At 48.0% G+C, this 18,893-nt stretch overlaps 5 protein-coding genes across 5 annotated transcripts; 3 read left to right on the top strand and 2 right to left on the bottom strand.

Moving 5' to 3' along the window:
* Positions 1-8,782: 8,782 nt before the first annotated feature.
* P884DRAFT_276764 (uncharacterized protein) lies at positions 8,783-10,012 on the top strand (the record flags this gene model as incomplete). Its single annotated transcript, XM_069442997.1, has 5 exons — positions 8,783-8,865; positions 9,005-9,046; positions 9,178-9,256; positions 9,330-9,397; positions 9,847-10,012. The coding sequence occupies 5 exons, from the start codon at positions 8,783-8,785 to the stop codon at positions 10,010-10,012; spliced, it is 438 nt and encodes a 145-aa protein (XP_069298377.1).
* Positions 10,013-10,520: 508 nt separating this feature from the next.
* Positions 10,521-11,882, top strand: P884DRAFT_197972 (concanavalin A-like lectin/glucanase domain-containing protein; the record flags this gene model as incomplete). Its single annotated transcript, XM_069438111.1, has 5 exons — positions 10,521-10,931; positions 11,074-11,099; positions 11,198-11,256; positions 11,387-11,447; positions 11,564-11,882. 5 exons carry the CDS (start codon positions 10,521-10,523, stop codon positions 11,880-11,882), a joined length of 876 nt encoding a protein of 291 aa, XP_069298376.1.
* An 883-nt stretch (positions 11,883-12,765) lies between these two features.
* Positions 12,766-14,594, top strand: P884DRAFT_258253 (uncharacterized protein). Its single transcript, XM_069441216.1, has one exon. It carries the CDS (start codon positions 12,812-12,814, stop codon positions 14,345-14,347), a length of 1,536 nt encoding a protein of 511 aa, XP_069298375.1. The 5' UTR covers positions 12,766-12,811; the 3' UTR covers positions 14,348-14,594.
* A 1,620-nt stretch (positions 14,595-16,214) lies between these two features.
* P884DRAFT_198285 (uncharacterized protein) lies at positions 16,215-16,379 on the bottom strand (the record flags this gene model as incomplete). The annotated part of the gene is made up of 1 exon (XM_069438134.1): positions 16,215-16,379. A coding segment is annotated over one exon (165 nt), but the record flags the coding sequence as incomplete, so codon positions are not given.
* A 505-nt stretch (positions 16,380-16,884) lies between these two features.
* Positions 16,885-18,413, bottom strand: P884DRAFT_197808 (uncharacterized protein; the record flags this gene model as incomplete). Its single annotated transcript, XM_069438094.1, has 2 exons — positions 16,885-18,010; positions 18,112-18,413. The coding sequence occupies 2 exons, from the start codon at positions 18,411-18,413 to the stop codon at positions 16,885-16,887; spliced, it is 1,428 nt and encodes a 475-aa protein (XP_069298373.1).
* Between the last annotated feature and the right edge of the window lie 480 nt (positions 18,414-18,893).

Here is an 18,893-nt window from a genome sequence, read left to right as displayed (position 1 = left end):
ATAGAATTCGCTCTTTTCCTTATTAACTAATAGCTTGTACGTATATAATGTGTCTAGCACTACTCTTACGTACTTCCGGTGTTTATCTATTGTCTTAGAGAAGATAAGTATATTATCGAGATAATATACCGTAAATTTGTCAAGAAAGGATTAGATAGCTTGATTAATTAGGGCTTGGAACGTTGCTAGCGCGTTTGTAAGTCTAAATAGCATAATAAGGTACTTGTAATAGCTATAGGGTATCCTAAAGGCCGTTTTCTACTCGTCGCCTTCTTTGATCCGTATATAGTTATAGGCTAATGGTAAGTTAAGACGTGTAAAATATTAGGCTCCTACTAACTGATCTCGGAGCTATAAGATTAGTAGTAACAGGTATCGATTCTTTATAGTCTATTTGTTAAGTTACCGATAGTTAACGTATAGCCATAGCTTTCTGTCTTTCTTAGGTATAAATAGGATTAGGTAGCCTGCTAGTAATGTCGACAGGCGGATATATCCTCTTCGAAGGTTCTCCTCTAGATATCGCTTAAGTTCTTCGTTCTATATCTAGCTTATATAGTAGATCTTAAAGAACTTTAGTCGTACTCCTTCCTTGAGCTTGATCTCGTGATCCTATAGGCCGTGTTCCGGTAATCCTTCTAGATGCTTCGGTTCGAATGCTAGGTGTCCTTTGTACTCCCTCGGTACTTCCCTAGTCTTGTCTCGTTTCTCGGTTTTCTAATAGTATACGAATTTGGTCCCGTCTATAGCGATGCTAGTGATTTCTCCTGTCTCAACCTATTACTCTAATTGTAGTGCTCTGCATTCGTTAACGGAGAGAACAGCTATCGGCGGTTTAGCTCGTTCCTCCTGTCGTAACGTCGGTATCGTTATGCCGCTTCTTCTAGAGTCCGTAGTGGTCTGTCTACCACTGCCCGTCTCTTGCGGTAGATCCTTAGGACATGCCTTCCCTTGAGTATCATCTATTTGCGATCCTTGTGTACTCCCTATCTCGCTGGTCGAATATAACTCCGTTCGGGGTTATAGGTGGCTATTATTCTTCTAGCTAATGTCTGGGTTATAGTCTTTATACTATGGTAGTCCTAGTATTATGTCCTTGTCGTTACCTATATCTATAATGCTAAATATAACTACTATAGTCTTCCCTGCTATAGTAATGTCGATTGGTTTGGTCTCCCTATATACCTATTATATCAGGAATAGCCCTTTAACTATACTATACTTCTATTTTATCCTCTAGGGTATCCGTAGCTAATTTACAAGTATTGGCAAAATCAGGTTTATCTCTGCTCTACTATCTACTAGTACAAGCATTTCGTGCTACTTCTATTATGCCGTTATTTATAGTCGCTTGTCTTGCCATTGTTATCCAAAGATTATAGCGATTTCCTATATTTCTATTAGGAGGTCTCGATATAGTAGTTTCTTACGCCAGTTCCTCCTATATTACGCTACCACTTGCTACTATATAGGCGTTAATGGTTTTCAGGCCCCTCGAAGGGCCCTGACCCGTTTTCCAGGTCGGTACTAACCTCTTCGATTGTTCGGCTAATAGCAGCTTCGTCAATCGTTCTCATTTCCATAAGCCATTAAGTACTTGCAGCTTCCTACTATTAGGTCCGTTCTGCTTTTCGTCGTGCAGTCTATAGCTTCATCTAAAGCTCCCGAATTCACGATTTCTTTTCGTCCGCGTGATAGAGATAATCGTTACTCTAGTATAAGTCTTATATATCTCGTCCTATTCCGTAGTGCCTAGGCTAGGCTCGTCTCGGAACTACTATAATACCTTCTAGACTCTAGGTTTCGATCTTCCAGAGTAATTCAGCCACTCTATTTCCCGCGTCGTAGACCTATTCCATAGGGTGTAAACTTCCGTCCCCGTTTTCCTATTAGGTCGGCTAGTGATTGTTTTCGAATTTGTCACGGAAGTGATATCGGCATTCGTATACCATACACTAGAACTAGGGCACTTATATATATACCTTATATCGAGGGTATAGTTATATAGCGTCGCCTAGAAGATATTAGAATTCTTTTCCAAATCCTTCCTACTATATATAGATCGTAGGTACCCTAATGCTAAGGTAGGAATGTTTCTTCTAGTAGTTTTCTTACATACGTTCGTCTTTTCCGCGGTTTACGTATATAAACTAGTACTCCGGGTTCCGTACATCGTAGCTAAGTTATTAATCGTCAAAGTATACGGTATAATTATTAGGTCTATCGTATATTACAGGCTGTTCCCCTTTAATAGTTTCTACAATATATCGGAGTTCCCTCATTTCGTCCCTTATCTCGTTACTCTACTAGGCGAGTTAAGTCAGGCGTCTATCTCGTTCGCATAACTCTATATTAAGCCGGAAGACTTCGTTACGGTACCATTCGATCCGTTCCTAAAGGAACAAGATGTTCGGTCCGGGTCGGTCGACTCCTTGGGTGTTAGTTATCTACGATCTATCCTATCTCTACGTAACCGTAAAACCCTACTACCTTAAGGCTAGGAGAATCGAAATCGGTGGCGTATACTCCCCTGCCATATCCCATTCGGCAATGCCTGTCTCGGGGTCTATAGTGACCAGTTTAGAGTACGGCGTCTGTTCGTCTTTGCCGTTATTATCGTGTTCGAGATTATCTGTGTCACTGTCCCTGTCTTTGTAGCTCGTGGCTGCTACTTCGACGATGTCCTTGGTTTCGTCGATAACCGCAGTTTCCTTTCCCGGGACTGGTTTCTAATCTTTCTTCGGGCTTCGACATTCTCGCTTATAGTGTCCTTTCTTTCCGTAGTTATAGTAGGTAGCATTGGACTTGTCTTTAGCCGTCTTCTTCTTATCCTGCTTCTATATTACATCTATATCTATAGCTCTAGGGTACGTCCTATACGAGGTACTAACGTACGCTCGCTTTTTCTTATTATTAGCCTTAACTATGGTTCTGTTTATTTGACCTTATTTCTACTATTCCTATATATAGAGTCGATTATCGATTCTAATAGCCTATACGATATATTTATCTAGCGTTTTAGGCCGGTTATACTTATATAGCTTGTCTTTAACCTTTTCCTTCAAGCCATTATAAAATAGTTATATTAATGCCTTATCATTAAGCTAAGACTTAAGTATATCCTATCTAAACTATACGGTGTAGGAGGCTGCTAACTTGGTCTATTAGAGGTTGGTAAGCCTTTCTTATGTATAAATCTTCTCGTCTCTGTCGCCAAAGACCTTCCGAAGCTCTTCTTCGAAACGGTCGTAGGATCGAAAGACTGCCTATATAAAGGCATCTCGGTCGTCCTCGTCTTCCTTAGTAAGGTAGTCGTTCCATATAGGCTCAAACCATCTAAGTGCCTTGCCCTCTAGTCTCGTAGCTATATAGAGGACTTTGGCTTTATTATCCGGAAACTTGTCGTCATTAAGCCGGAAGTAGGATCGGAGGTTTGTTAAAAACCCTACAAGATCCTCCTTAGTTCCTCCGTATTTGCTAGGTAGTTCGATCTTAATACAGCTTACTTTAGCAATCTCGAGCGCCTTGATTTTGGCGTAGGCCTCGTTAACTAGTTTCTACAAGTGCTTTTCGCCGTTCTTAAGTTCCTTAATTCGAGCTTAAGCAGCCTTGTCTCTCTAGTCTAACTTATAGATTCGCTACTAGAGTTGACTAAGCTAGGCGAGCAGCTATTCGGCCGTAACGTTAATAGCCATATCGATATCGAGGTCGAAGTCACCTCCGTTCTAAACTATAATAGAACAAAGGGAGTAATAGTAACGTGTAACGAACCCGGCTCAGACTTCTTCTAAAAGGGTTCAGACGAAGGTAAACGGTATAGGACAAGTGTACAAGTCGTCTAAGGGATTCGGTGAAGCCAAAAGGTTTATAATAACAGAGTTGTCTCTTCATAGTAGTATGATGCTATTAGGAGTACTATGATGTGAGGAATACGTGTTATGTTGCTATTACTAGTGAACTCTAGAGTCCACCAGAACGAGTAACTATCTACATATATATATAACCTTGGTGATCACTCCCGATCACGGTGATCGTGAGTGATCGTATAGTGGTGATTACCCTGATCACTGGTGAGCGTAGTGATTACAGCGCTTCTCATGTTGTGATTGGCCCTTCCGTTCCTTCGGCTTGATTGGTCTGTCTGTGCCGGTGGCCCGGGCGGCATCTGTATGTATATTTCCGTGATAGTATCTAACTAGGTATAAACCATACCTATACCTATACCAGGTATATACTCCGGCCCTATAAGCGAAAATAACACTCTAGCAGATAGCAATATCTAAGATCTCCTTAAGAACCTAGATATAATACTAGAAAGCGGTATAGGCTTTACGGCTAACCTAGGTACTAAAGAGGAATTCCGTAATGACCTAATAATAGGTAGCCTAGTCCGAGTATGCCGTAAGGATACGGTCACAGCCTTCGAGGGCGAAGATCCTAATATACCATAGTATAACCTATAGCGTGTACCCCCTCGAGTTGCTAATACCCCTTGGGGTGTTACCTATAACACTTTTAGCCCTCTATACCTATAGTTTCCGGAGGATGCTATAGTCGAATGGTATTACGATAGTAAGATAGGCGCTATAGCCTAAGTCCCTAGAAGCGTAATTAACATAGTCTATACTAGCAAGAGCAAGTATAAGGTAGTTTGCCTATTAGCTATATACCACTTTGTCAATAGCCGCTAGTTATAAGGAGAGCAAATGACTATAGCTAACTATAAGACCTTCTGTAGTATAGATAAGGACGATGTTACTAAGATTCCCTGTTTAGAGGCTAAATTTACCTTTGTTAAGATCAAAGGCGATATAAAGGTAATACTATTTAGTGTTATTATAGGTACCTCTATTATAGTTGACCTACGTAAAGCTACTAATAGTAATAATGATTATATTATACTAGCGCTGTTTTTCGCTAAGTACTATAAGACCTTAAACCTATAGGGAGGATTCTAGCCTTATACCACTAATAGTAACATAGTATATAAGATAGGGGGTACCTATATAGTTATATATGCCTAATGTATTAGTAAAACCAGGTAGGTCCCTATCGATATAATCAAGGTACGCTAGTATAGGCAGCTAGCTAACGCCTTCCCTAACATTCCTATAGATAAGGATACTATACCGACCCCTCTATTGCTAATCAAGTTCACTATCACCAAGGTATAGGATATAGTAAACAAGAAGAGGCCTCTGATACTACTGACTATACGCTAGGTAATTCCGACGCTCGAGCCTACTAACTTCCTATCCTACAAATCGGATATAGCTTAACTAGAGTAGGACTACTAAGAGTCCAGCCCTACCGACGCTACCTAAGATATAACTATATACCTATACACGTATACTAGCTCACCTATAGCTATATTACAAGGTACTAAGCAATGTGACGAAGAGAGTATATTAGTTATTAATAAGACTACGGCTAATACTACTACTAGCCCGACGGCCTAGGCCTTATTATAGCCAGACTTAACACTCTAACTGCCTAAGTATATACCTTAGCCTACTATACCTATTAGGTATATATAATATAGGGCACCTACTAGCAGATTTACCTATAGGACCGAAAGGGACCCTAAGGACGAAGAAGAGGAGGCCGAATCCTAGGGTAGACTTAATAATACACGTATTACCTTTGATAGCCTTAAGGAGGTAGAAAATACCCTTGTAGGTACAGAGTTCGACCCCTTTACTAGCACCAATATCATTAAGTCTAGCCTACTATATCCGTCTATAGCTATAATAATCAGGCCTGTTAAGGACTACCTTACCTACGCCTACTAGGAATGCTATAGTAATAAGGAAATACTTATCTATACCTACCACTAGATCTGCCATTTCTATTAGAAGGCTAGTAATGATTCGTATAGGGCTAATACGGCTATATATAGCCTTAAGAAAAAGCTAGAAAACGTATATAAGGCTTATTATACTACTAGTATAGTACCTACTAGTATACTAGAGCCTAAGGAACTACTAATAGCCTATATCTATATATTAAAGGGAGATAATAATACCTTAGTTAACGGTTACCTATTTAAACTTAGCTACCTTTACTATAGCCTAACTAATTACCAAGGCCTATACTTAGCACCTATATACGTTATTATAGCCTATAGTACCACTAAGGATAACAAGACTAACAAGGACTTCGCCAAATACTAGTACCTAGCTACCAAGGCTAACCTTCTTAGTATAGGTTAGGCTATAGTCTAGAGATAGGATAAGGCCATTAGTAGCATTAAAAAGGACCTCGACCAAGTTAAGGAGGAACTCAAGTAACTAAAGGAGGCTTCTATAGTTATAAATAATAACCATATAGCTACCCTTAACTAGAGGAAGGGAGCGGACAAGAAGATATAATAACTAGAAGAAACGATCACCCGGCTTACCAAGCATACTATAGCAATTACTACACTATAGAAGGCTTCTAGGAGCCAGGAGCCTATAGCTCGCCTACCTCCGCTAGCCACCACTAGATACGGTACTCCCCTAAGCTCGATTACTAGGCCGGTAGCGTACCTACCGCCACCCACGGCCACTAGCTAGAAACGCCCACACTCGGACATGCCGGCGTAGGAGAGCCCCTCGCGTAAGAGGGCCACTAGTACGGTCTACAGTAACTATACCCCGGTCAGGGACGCCTAGGCCAGGGCTAGAACACTTATATAGCCCCTTTAGGAGCGTCCGTCTATAGTGTTGGCATTTATCGTAAATTTAGGAACTACCGGGAAGAAGGACTAAGGGATAGACGGATTTGATAATAGGGAGGATAAATAGGACACTTATTAGGATTGTTACTATAGATAAATGACTAATGTATTTACTAAGTTATGATAGGTTATTATATTTTTCTTTTCGAACCCTAGTACCTATTATAGTATATAGCTATTAGTAGGTTAGATCCGATAGATCTACTAATAGGGATAATAAGCTAGGGGTTATAGATATATATTTAGATAATATCCCTAAGTGCCTCTAGTACTTGGAAGAATTAACGTATCTTACTACTACTTCTATAGACCGTACTAGTTAGTCTAGGAGTGCTACCTATAGCGCGAATACTACTATAGTGTCGTATCTTGTAGCCTGTCCGAGCTATAGTCATTTATAGCTATTAAGCTATAGTACTAAGGGTCCTCTATACTAGCCTTCTTCCTAAACTTACATTTCTAATATAGTTCTTACTATAGGTAGTAATAGTAGAATAAGAGCTTCGTTTAAAAGCTAGGGAAGGAGTCTTATAAAGTGCCTAATAAGCCTTCTTAAAGTATAGTTATTAAGAGTCTAGGATTCTAGGTAATCCTTATCTATTAGGTAGTTATAGAAGTCCTAAGTATAAGTAGAGTAGTTATTAGCCTCTTTAAGAGATACTACTAGCTTAAGGAATTAAAGGTCTATTAGAGAGAGCTTCTAAACCTAATACTAGTAGGTATTTCTAATAATAAAGTAATAGGTCTAATATACTTACTATAGTTTAGATTTATTTATTAGTTCTTAATAGTATTATTATTATTACTATCGTTTTCAACCATTTAGGCGTCTACTTAGAGTAGAAGGATATAATCGCTTAACTCGGGTAAATAGTCTCCTACAGCGTTCGAACGTAAATAGTAACAAAGATCGTAGATTCGAACCGGTAGTAGGTACCACTTGCCATAGCTTAATGGCTATAAATGACTATAGCTTAGACTAGCTATAAGATATGATACTACAGCGGTATTCGCGCCGTGGGCAGCACTCCTAGACCAACTGGTATAGTCTATAGAAGTGGTGATAAGATACGTTAATTCTTCCAAGTGCCAGAGGCACTTGGGGATGCTGTCTAAATATATGTCTATGACCCCTGGCTCATCATCCCTGTTGGTGGGTCCGTCGGATCTGACCCACTGACAGCCATATGCTGTAACACTTCCTGTGTTCCTGTCGTGAGGGAGTAATCCATTTGACTGTATCCACATTGCCTGTCTTCTATGAAGGTTCATTCCGAGAGCCCGAGTCTCCCTCCTGAGACCATGTATTCTCGACGCCTGCTTACTCAAGTGTTTCTGCGCCTCGCGTGCATAGCATTGGATGTCTTGTGACATCATATCCCGCATGGTGCTACTATCACTTGGGTCTACGCCGTAACGAGACCAATCCGGAAGAGGTTGCACTGGGATGCTGATTTCTTTCTGGATTGGTTGCCTCCAGCCGAGCTGGAGCCAGCAAGGAGCGAGGGGAACCACACATCCTGGTACCACCGAGGCTGAGACTACTGTGTACATTAAAGGCTCGCACAGTCTGAAGGAGGTTCACACCCTGTTAGGACCCACATCCTGACAAGGCATAACAGACCGTCTTATTTATACATTTGGGTGTGTATAACATGAAAAAAAAAATGCCGAAAAGGCCACTTGGTGGGTTGCGGAGGCTGGAAGTCACAACGCAGGCTGTCAATAGTCTCTGCGGGAAGAAGAGTGCGGGATGGGAGGGGCTAGAGGGGGTTCGAAATCTGCCGAACGCAGTGGTGAGCTCCAGTAAGCTTTTGAGAGGTCTTTGCAGCAGGTGGCTTGAAGGTCCAAAAGGTGCCATGTTGAACTATCTACAAAGGAGAAAAAACGAGTGATATTTACAAGTTAGACATGGGAAATGGTCAATGCGATCGAGAGCGCCTCACGCGCTGTGGCCGGCGCGTGGCTAGTGCTTTAGAAGCTGCAGCGCTTCTGACAAAATCCCTTGGCGTCGCATCAGCCCTCCTACGCCCCACGCTGCAGTGGAAGCAGCAGCACGAAATGGTTGTATCAATCCAAGTTGTAGTTACCTCAGGCCCACTCCGGCATAGTGGATGTAGTGTAGGTATCCGTAACCTGGGTAGGTATTTTCCAGCTAACTAATATGTCCAAAAAGACTCCGTACTCCGAACCCATAGACGTAATAAGGTGGTAACTAAGCACTAACTGGTGAATTTTTGGTAATTATAATAATGCCCGTGCCAGACCGGATTCGGCATCAAGACCCCGAGCCCCCTGGCCCGGTCAAGGGGGTAGAGAGGCACGGTAAGGAGAAGGGTTGCATGTTCGCCTCGCTCCACGCGCCTCGCCTCGCTAGGGCCCGGCCGCTGTACGCGCCACCTTGGCATTGGATACTGAGGTCCCGTGTAATCCAACGTGTCATAGGGCCATGGCAGTGTGCAATCAGATGGTCCGGCTGACAGGGCAGGCAGCAGCACAGCTCCATCCTGGGCGACTGAGGGCTGCACCGTGAAGGTCGGTGCCTGCATCGGCATGCGGGATGGAAGGTAGGAATGGGACGATGGGAAGCCGCCGAATCCTGCCAAAGACATGCATCCCGCAAAATCGCTTTGGTGTTTCAACCTACCTTGTATGCACATACGGAGGAATTAATCCGTAATTATTCCGTACAGTACGTACGTGCATACATGCATTTCCTAGATAAAGAAATATTCTCCTGCTACGATCAATTACTGTACCGGGGCAGCTCGGGAACTTCCTTACCAAGGTAAGACTTGTCTCAAAAAGTTCTAGCCCAGCGATGAACCAACTATCGGGACGAGGAGAGCTGATCTAGGCGGTAGGGAGAGCGCGGGGACACCTACACTCTCAGGTAGATGAATCACTGATGGAGCCTAGGCCCGCGTGCTCTTGTTCGCTAAGTAATATTTATTAATTCGACACTGCCGCCCCGAAATACTACTACCGGAGGAGAACCCTGGAGGTGCAGGGGGCGCACGTCGACGGCACCTTGGTCTTCCCCCTCCCTCATTTTTGACCATCCACACACCGCCGCCTTGCTTCTTTTTGAATGTTACTAACTCACGTCCGACTCGAGTGGCCAGCCTGTGCCTCCAACACACGTTCCATATCACATCAAGCGCCCGGTCGGACATAGGTGTCCTACGTGGTGCCACGTGGGAGAGGGGGGAGGGGGGTCTAGTGAACACGACAGTGCTTTCTCCGCTCTCGGCCAGATTCTCTAAAAACCGCCCCCTGGATAGGGGATGAATGGCAGGCCTGGAACAAAGCACACACTCTTGGGCATCGCTCCCGACCTATGCCTGCTCGGGTGCAGCCTCCGGGCGGTCGAGTCATCGGACGCCTGTCGTTCCCAAACGGGATGGTTGTGTACCGCCGGACCTACCTCATGCCCTTACCTATCAGACGTCCCCAGGAAACCTTGCTGCGGCCTGGAAGCGGCAGTCATGCAGAAGGACAGGCATCCCAGGATTTGTTCTGTGGGGGTGCTGATGGTGGTGGTGGTGGTGGTGGTGGTGGTGAAGATATTTAAATAAAGACCACCCGATTGTTTGGTTCCGACTTTTTAGACTCGACACGTTTCTTTGCATCCAGGATCCAAGATTTGGAGCAGCAGACCTGGCCTTTTCCATTCCGGGGAGCCACTCAGCAATATAGCCGGTTGCTTGGACACCCACAGAGATACTACCTCAATATATATTACCTACAGTAACCCTACCCGGCTCTGTTCCCACCCCTACCTTTCTCAGCACTCAGAATGCGGTGGCCTCTTGCGGCGCTGCTCGGCTCGGTCCTCGTGGCTCGACAGGCGCTTGCCGAACTGACGTTCACGGTCGAGGCCACACGGAACGGCGTCCCGATCCCGGCGTCCGAGATCCGGCTGGAGCCGTTCGAGCCCGGCCGTACCCGCATGGGCCCCGTCGCAGAAGCCCCCCGAGCCCAGCGGAAGACGCGGAGGAGCAACATCCAGGCCGACAGCGCCAACTGGTGCGGCTCCGTCAACATGGCGCCCACGGGCACCAACATCCAACTCGCCCACGGCAGCTTCCAGCATCCGTCGTGTTATATACGGTCTGGGTATACCTTTCCTCAGGCGGCCGCGAGCTGGGTGGGCATCGACGGGGACACCTACCGAGACGCACTGTTGCAAGCGGGAACGGTATGCAAGGTACGTGACACAAAAGTACAAGTACAAATCCAGCTTCACCTTCACGCCTGTCGTTTCACTGTGAACGGTTTATTCGCCCGCTCGAAACATACGAACAAGGCTAACCTATGACATATGCATATATTTGTTTTCGTTTGAGCAGATCGACAACTCCACGGGTGTCGTCAGGTGAGGGACCACCGGCAGCTGCATCGTTGCATGGCTCTCCCGGCAGCTTTTGGGGAACGGACTAGCAACTGACACGGCCGGTTTTACATTTGAAATAGACACGAGGCTTGGTGGCAATGGGTTCCCTCGGCAGCCTTCACCATCACCTCCATGCCAGGTCCGTCAAACACCACTAGCTTCTATATTCCCTATTCCCCCCTCCTTTTTTTTTGTTTCCCTCTGTTTCTTATTCTAAGGCCGCACACGGACGTGCTTGTTCCTTCACTGACTCGAGGAATCATTAAAAGTGGCTCCGGACGACTGGTTCGAAGTCACCCTCAACACAACTTCCACCACCTCAGCAGAAATGTGAGCCTTCCCTCTATTTTATAGTCTTCATTATTTTCTTCAACCCCCCCCCCCCCCAAAAAAAAAACCCTTTCCATTTCAAACTCTCGCTCATTCTCAACCCGAACTGCCGGCAGAACCCTCTCCAATCTCTCCCAAGGACAGACCTACTCGATCCGGATCCAGAGCGGGCCTGTCCTGGCGCGCGTCGACGTCGACTGGGTCGTCGAGCGGCCCTACTACGGCACCACGCTCGCCGGCTTCCCGACCTTCACCGACGTCTGGTTCGAGGACGCCAGCGCCACGCTGGTGCCCGGGGGGGGAGGAGGAGGAGGAGGAGGAGCAGGAGGGTTGCCCTCCCAGCTGGGCGTCCAGGGTGCCAAGCAGTACCAGATCCCCGGCCTGTGCGCGTCCCAGGAGTGGCAGGACTCACAGGAGGTCTCCTGGTCGCTCTGACTGGGGTCTGTTCTGCAGCGCATGTAATGGGATAGCAGCTGCTAGGAAGTGATTATCAGTATTAGCTCTCATTTTTTGCCTTTTATCATCTCTTTTGCTTTCTATTCAAGTTCCCCTCTTCTCTGTTAACAGACCTGGTTAGGCAAATGGAGACTTTCTATCCTCTAGTTATAGATCATTGATCAAATCAGAGTATAGTTACTTGATTTACACTAGCCTATATTTTTAAGGCAGTGACATTAGAGGGCACATTAGTTATTAATAGGTATATTAGAAGTATAAGAGCTCTAGAAGCCTTTATAATGGCTAATATACCTAGGAAGGCTTCTAGAGGATAGCCTTATAAAGAGGCTAGAATTAGAGGCTAAGGCTCAGAAGGCCCTAGTCTATCCTTGCTAAGCTTCTATAGTATCTTAGCTACTTTTCCTTTTCTTTATAGTATATTAGATTGTTAGAATATATAGGAAAGAAAGGACAGGGGTTTTAATCTAGCCTATAGGAAATAATTTCCTTTATAAATAACTAGGAAGGCTTTAGTAATACTATAATAGTATAAGAATAAGAATAATAACAATATAGATATAATTAATCTTTAGAAATTATATTACTAAGATGTATTTAAGTTAGCATTATATATATATATATATATATATATTAGGCACCATCATTCGAAAGTTATATAGCCCCCCTCTCCCACTGTTAACCTCGGGCAAAGCCATCCTTAAGTGATTTTCGATTCCTAATAGAGCGCCGATCTTGGTTACACCGTACTAATACCGATCCACTAACAATTTCTCAAGCTAAGCCGCAGATAGCTAAGCCCCTGCAGTAAACAAACAACCACTACGCGACTACAACACGGCCATCACTATATATTATCTAACGCTCGATCGTATAACAACCAACCATGCCGCGCGCACAAGGGTTAAATGGACCCCGAAGCTATTGCGGCCTGGATTTCGGATCAGGACGTCCCATTAAAGGCCTGCTCCGATCCTGACGAGTATCGGCTGCCGCTCCAGTACTCGATATCCCCCTCCCGCCCTCGACGCTCCAACGTCCTCGACAACATTTATCCCACAGCGAAGCGACGACAAGTCCCTCTCGCCGAGGTCGATCCCAACTCCAGCTACAAGATGCCAGATTCTGGCAAGTCCGACTTACAGCGAAGTCCGAGGAGGAAGGGTATCGAGCAGCCAGGCCGTCAAGAAGTGTTCGCATCCGCTGATGCCGAGGCCAGGAGAGTCCCACAAGGATCAGATCTGCAAGCTACGCCACGGCTGCATAGAGTGCTTTCGCAGCAGCTCCCTATATTCCCCGCGCCAATGTCCTTCACCACTGAGCTTCGCGCAAGCGACCGGCAGTCTATCACCTCGGGCTCACGAGAACGAAACTCCTGCGCCAGCGGCCGCACTCGGTCCACAAGCCCTGTCAAGAATCCTAATGACCTTCTTAAACTCGAAAAGCCCGTGACCTGGATGACTCCGGACCCGCGCACGCTACGGGACATGGTAAAGGCGACAGGGAGTACCCAGGCGCTACAGCTCTTTGACAATATTTGGAGGGTTATACAAGGAGAAGGATACTTGCCGCGGGAGTTGAAGGGGATTTTGAAGGAGGAGCTGATGGTTAACGACTCACGCTTTGCATCAATCGATAGGGCTATGGTGATGAGTCAGAAAGAGAGGGACGATACTTGTCGGCTCTTCCCGTCACTCGGCGGCGACGAAGGCCGGATGCTCGGCCTTCTCACTCTCTACGGCGAACTCAACACCATCCGCGATATCGTTGCTACTACTATACGGTTCATAAACACGCCCCGTTCTGAAGCGGCGTGGAATGACCACATTCACGGCCCGATCTTGCGCCTTGCTGTGTCCAGCATCCCGCACGTTGGCGCAGAGAACATCACGCAAGCGGCCGTTGCCAAAGCCTTCGTCCCGGCCGCACGAGGGGAGCTCGAGACTCTGGGCGGCAAAATGATCAACTACGCACTGCTTCTTCGGCCCGAGAAACACCTCGCCGTCCGCGTCGCCAACTTCGTGGACGGCTTCGAGGGGCCACGGACCTTCAACCAATCGACGCACGGGGTGCTGTGTTACGAGCCGACGGGCGTGCTGATCGAGACTAAGGTTGACATCCGACGGCGTGCCGAAGGGAAGGCCCAGCTAGGAATATGGCTAGCGGCGTGGTACGGCCGCGTGGCCAGGTTCGCGCCATTGCCCTCCGCTGATGCGGACACACCAACGAACTTACCATTCCTCCCGGTCCTGCTCGTCATATGCGAGAACTGGGAGCTGTACTTTGCGTTCGACAGGGACGACGAATTTAAGGTATGCGGGCCCCTTGAGATTGGGAGCACTGTGACCGTCGACGGTTCGTACCGCCTGCTTGAGGTGCTACGGCTACTCGCGGGTTGGGTCGCCGGTGAGTTCCGTGGGTGGGTTGCGCGGTGTGTTGCATAGCAGGGGTTTACAGTGATGATCTCATAGACCTAAATCGACGTGAACGTATACTCTCTCTTCAGCAGCATAGCCTCCTCTCGTCATCAATAGTACCAAACCTTTTCACCACTGCTTGTACTTGCTCGAATTTCCTGCCCGAGTCCAACCAGACACCGCCCACTAAAGCCTCGACAGCTGAGGCCATTGTGATTCGACACAACTACCTCCCCTTACGACCATTTCGATAGGAAGCACGCGTAATAGCTAGGCGATGTGAAGTAGATGTCGTGTAATCACCCTAAATGCAAGCAGGAGACGTTGGAGTTCAAGCACTTGAACCATTTCAAGAACCATGTACAGCGGGTCCATAGCGTTAGACTGCGGGCCTAAGTGTATTTAGTTTACATTATGTGAGGCTCTAGTAGCATACGATGGACTTGGCTTACTAGGATGCCTTAATATGATAGTGGAGGCTGTGGCGATGTCCGTGGCCGTCCTGTAGAGGGCATCTGCCTACTATATCCAAGTATAATAGCGCCTTGCAGCTCAGAAAGTTGTTTTGGCAGTATATATGCCGACCCCGGTCCGTTTTTATAGAGTTCTACTTGCCAGCTATATCTGTAGGGAGGAATGATATCAGACAGATCTACAAACACTCTGCTTTTCTAGTTCTCTAAGAGAGGCAAGAAGGTATAGCTAAAGCCGGTAAGCCAAAAGAAGTCTATCACTTTCTATATTACATCTAGGTCATTTTCGCCTTCCTTGATATACTTAATAATAATATTAATAAAAATCTTTATCCCTCATTTTCTACATATTCTAAAATCTAATATACTATAAGAAAAGGAGAAGTAGCTAGAATAGCCATATAGAAGCTTAATAAGGCTAGGCTAGGGCCTCCTTAGCCCTAGCCTCTAGTTTTAGCTATAGTAGTAAGCTTAACTAAGTATTAGAGAGGTCTTTGTAATAGGTAGCTTAAAGGTATAAAAGGTGCCCTATGCCCTTCTTTAACTATCTATGAAAGAGAAAAAAATGAGTTATATTTATAGATAAAGGAAATGGTCAAAGCATTTATAGGCATCTTATGTGCTATGCTAAGGCATGGCTAGTGCTTTAGAAGCTCTGGCACTTCTGACAATTATCATTAGTGATCTGTAGTTCTCGTGTGTCACCTGCTTATTATCATCTTCTAATATCAGCTGAAGACAGGATGAGTGAGAAGCGCAGCCATTGGAGTAACTAGGCACCGAGCAGACATTTGTCTAATCTGGCTCAAACTACAGCTGAGCAGGGTATCATTGATTTTGCGTAATATGTATGTGTACATACATTTTCATACACGATTAATCAACACCTTAGGTACGTACGTAAACGTGTCATAATTAATAGGTACGAAGCAGCCGCAGACCCCAAGCCAAACAAAGGTAAGTGTACTAGCCAATAAAACGCTGGTAGCGGAGAGTGTTGAGAAAAAATTGTGACATTAAACCGGTATAGCAGAGGGGAGACGCTTAGAAATGCGCTGGACGCCGGGGAGAAGTGTCTCGTTCAAGATACGACACCATGCTCAAAACCGGGGCGTCGGTTGCATGGGAGTGGAGATTAAGGTAGGTATTGTTCCTCCGAAACGCCTTCAAGGCGGTAATGAAGCAGCAATGTCGCAAAGAGGTCGAGTGATGATTAAGGTAAGGTTCAGATCCGTGGGTAACCCCTTCAGTAGAGGTCCCGGGCGAAGCGTCTGGTTCTTCCAGCGCACCCTGGTTGAATCACGAAGTTAGACCGAGCCGGTTCTCGGGAAACCCGGAGGGATTCGTGATAAGCGAGACTCAAAAATATAGATTTCTAAAGAAAAAGGGGGGGGGGGAAAAGGCGCGGGCTTACAGTCGCACTACAGATCAACAAGGCCCTCCTGGTTAGCCCGCGAACTCTCTAGATAATGGGGGGGGGATTCTGGACATACCGTAAGCATATTCGAGCCTTCGTTGTGGATCAAGCAATAACCGCCACCGCATATCTTACATACGCGCTGGGTGCCGTCGATGCAGTCCTTGCACTGGCCATCGCTGCGTGTCAGCTAGAGAGCCATACAGGTCACTGGCCGGGGAGTAAAATGATTATTAATGAGCGCTTACGTTCATGCCACACTCCCAGCAACTCTTGGAAACATGGGCCTGGTAGAAGGGGGGGGGAGCTCTATCAGTAAATATCCACACCAGGACGTTGCAGCGGCTGTGCTTCTTGTGAAGGGCACAGTGGTAAAGAGCAAAGAGCGCAAGCCCAAGGGGCGTGGACCTTTTTAAATAGCCCCGGCAGGCAAGACATGGTGCCAAGGGCACGGCTCGTTCGGCTCGGGGATGCTCTCACGAACGGCGCCAAAATGCCACCATCGAAAAGGAAGGGGAAGGGGGAAAAGCGAGGGGGGAAAGAGTCTTGGAGCTCCCGGTCACTCTTCCTCTCTCCCTGCCGCAGGGCGCACAGCTCGGCTTGACCTTGTGGAAACCCAAGCACTTCCTACTTAAAACGCAGATCCCCTCTCGGATCTTGCGCGTTTCGACTCTCTACACTGTCGCCTTACACAGACAGCCTCGGGGACCGGGACCGGGACCGGAAAGGGATCTGCTTACCGAGTCGGGACCCGAGAGTATGTCTACACCTCCTCCTGCTTCCGGGGACGAGGCCCGGGGGCCGACGTAGCACGCCTCGCACCACCACTTGTGGCATCCTGCGCAGTAGCGGTCTCGGATACAGTCGAAGCACCGGGGAATGAAACGTGCCGCCCCCTGCTGCTTTTCGCTCGGGCCGAACGGGCGGCGCGGCTTCACGCTCTGCCCGGTCGGGCACATGGCGACGCGGAGGCTGGCGGAGTGCATCGGCGGAGGCGCGAGCAGGGGGAACCTGGCGAGGTCGGCCATGTAACTCTCGCTCGTCCTCCTCCTGCTCCCGTCAGCGTCGGCGTCGGCGTCATGGCCGCCCGAGACGGCGAGCAGCTCCTCGCCCCAGACCGTCCAGCCCTCGGGAGCCGAGCCGCAAGAGGCACAGCCGCCCAGGCTGTGGGTTGCGACGCTGAAGTGAGGCACGCTCGGGTCCGGGGCCTCGAGGTAGACCTTGCCCCAGGCGGGCGAGTTGAAGTGCCGCGGGCCGGTACAGAGGACCGCGTCGAACGAGATGACGCCGGCACAGGCGACGAGCGTGGACGCCCACTCGGGGCTGATGCGGTTCGGCAGGTTCGGGAACTGGTTCCCCCGACGGACATACCACGCCTCTGGCTCCTCGGCTAGGGAAGCCGTCAGGGCCTTCTGGCTGCGCGCGTTCCAGGTCGTGGCGACCACCACCGCCGCCGCGGGGCTGGTCGGGGAAGGAGAGCGGCTCTCCGGCGGCGGAGATGCCGATGCGGGCGGGGAGGCATCTCGCGGACCAAAGACGTACAGTCCCTTCAAGCGAGGGGTCCCCTCGGGCCGCGATTGGCGGCAGGCATACTGCAGCGCGGCCCGGAGCTTTCGCTCGTTCATGTTCTTGACGCCACGGATGGACAAAATCCGGACCGAGAACGAGGGGTCGGTAAGGATGTCGTGGACAAGCTCGGCCGTGACGGAGAGACCATCCAGCGAGAGGACCTGCACATCCCTCAAGATGTCGGCACGGCGGAGCTTGGAGAAGATGCCTCGGAGAGGACCAGAGTAAAAGCTTTTTGTGAAAATCGTTAGCAGACCTTGGGAAGAGGAGGAGGGGTTTCCCCCGGAGAGCGGGAGGGAGGAAAGAAGCATGGGATAACCAAGGCGACTCACTCTTCTTCGCTCAAGTACTCGTCGACTTGGACGTTGCGCCACGTCTGTCCGCCATGGTCGATGTCGTCAATCTCGAACTGGGCCGTCTTGACCCTGCCCAAGTCTAGGCGACGGAAGACGTTGGGGGTATGATAGACGAGGAAGCGGAAGGCCCGCGCAGTGGCTGCAAGGTTCAAGACATCGTAACAGGAGAGGTAGGGCGCTGTCTGCGACAGCACGAGCGAGTTGGCGAGGAGCTGGAGAAGGGCGCACTGCTGAATCTCGACGGGCAACGCGTTGCGAGACTCGCAGGTCTGGGTCATCGTATTTCACAGAAGGCCTTGTAACAAAGTGATGGCCCTGGACTTCGCACCTCTCGGGACGGGGAGGAGGCAGTCGATACGAGGGAAGAGAAGAATGGGTGTTGCTCGCAGGTCCCAGGGAGGCCCCGGGGGGGGGGGGGTCTCGAACGGGATAATTATATTTTGTAGTAGTAAAACTTTCTCTTCAGAGGTGGCTCCCGTGGCTCCCGTGGCACCAAAACCGGAAGGGCGGATCATAAAACCAATGTTTGACACGCCGCGTCTCCCGGGTTGTGGGCCAAATGAAACGTGGGGAGGGCCGGCTTGATCGGCGAGCCGGGGTCTGTGGTTCTGGGTGTTGCAGATTTAGCAAGGTGTGGGCGAAACGTAATCCGTACACTTCACCGCAGCACGTAGTGTGTGTTCCGCAGCACACTAGTGGACGGTTTGTGCCAGGGCACCTCGAGAGGACGCGCGCTCTCTTGGGTCGTTCCTCCGATC

This window comes from Thermothelomyces heterothallicus (genome assembly GCF_042370625.1).
Source record: "Thermothelomyces heterothallicus CBS 202.75 unplaced genomic scaffold P884_scaffold_8, whole genome shotgun sequence".
Taxonomy (NCBI): domain Eukaryota; kingdom Fungi; phylum Ascomycota; class Sordariomycetes; order Sordariales; family Chaetomiaceae; genus Thermothelomyces; species Thermothelomyces heterothallicus.
This window is presented reverse-complemented; position numbering and strand designations above follow the sequence as displayed.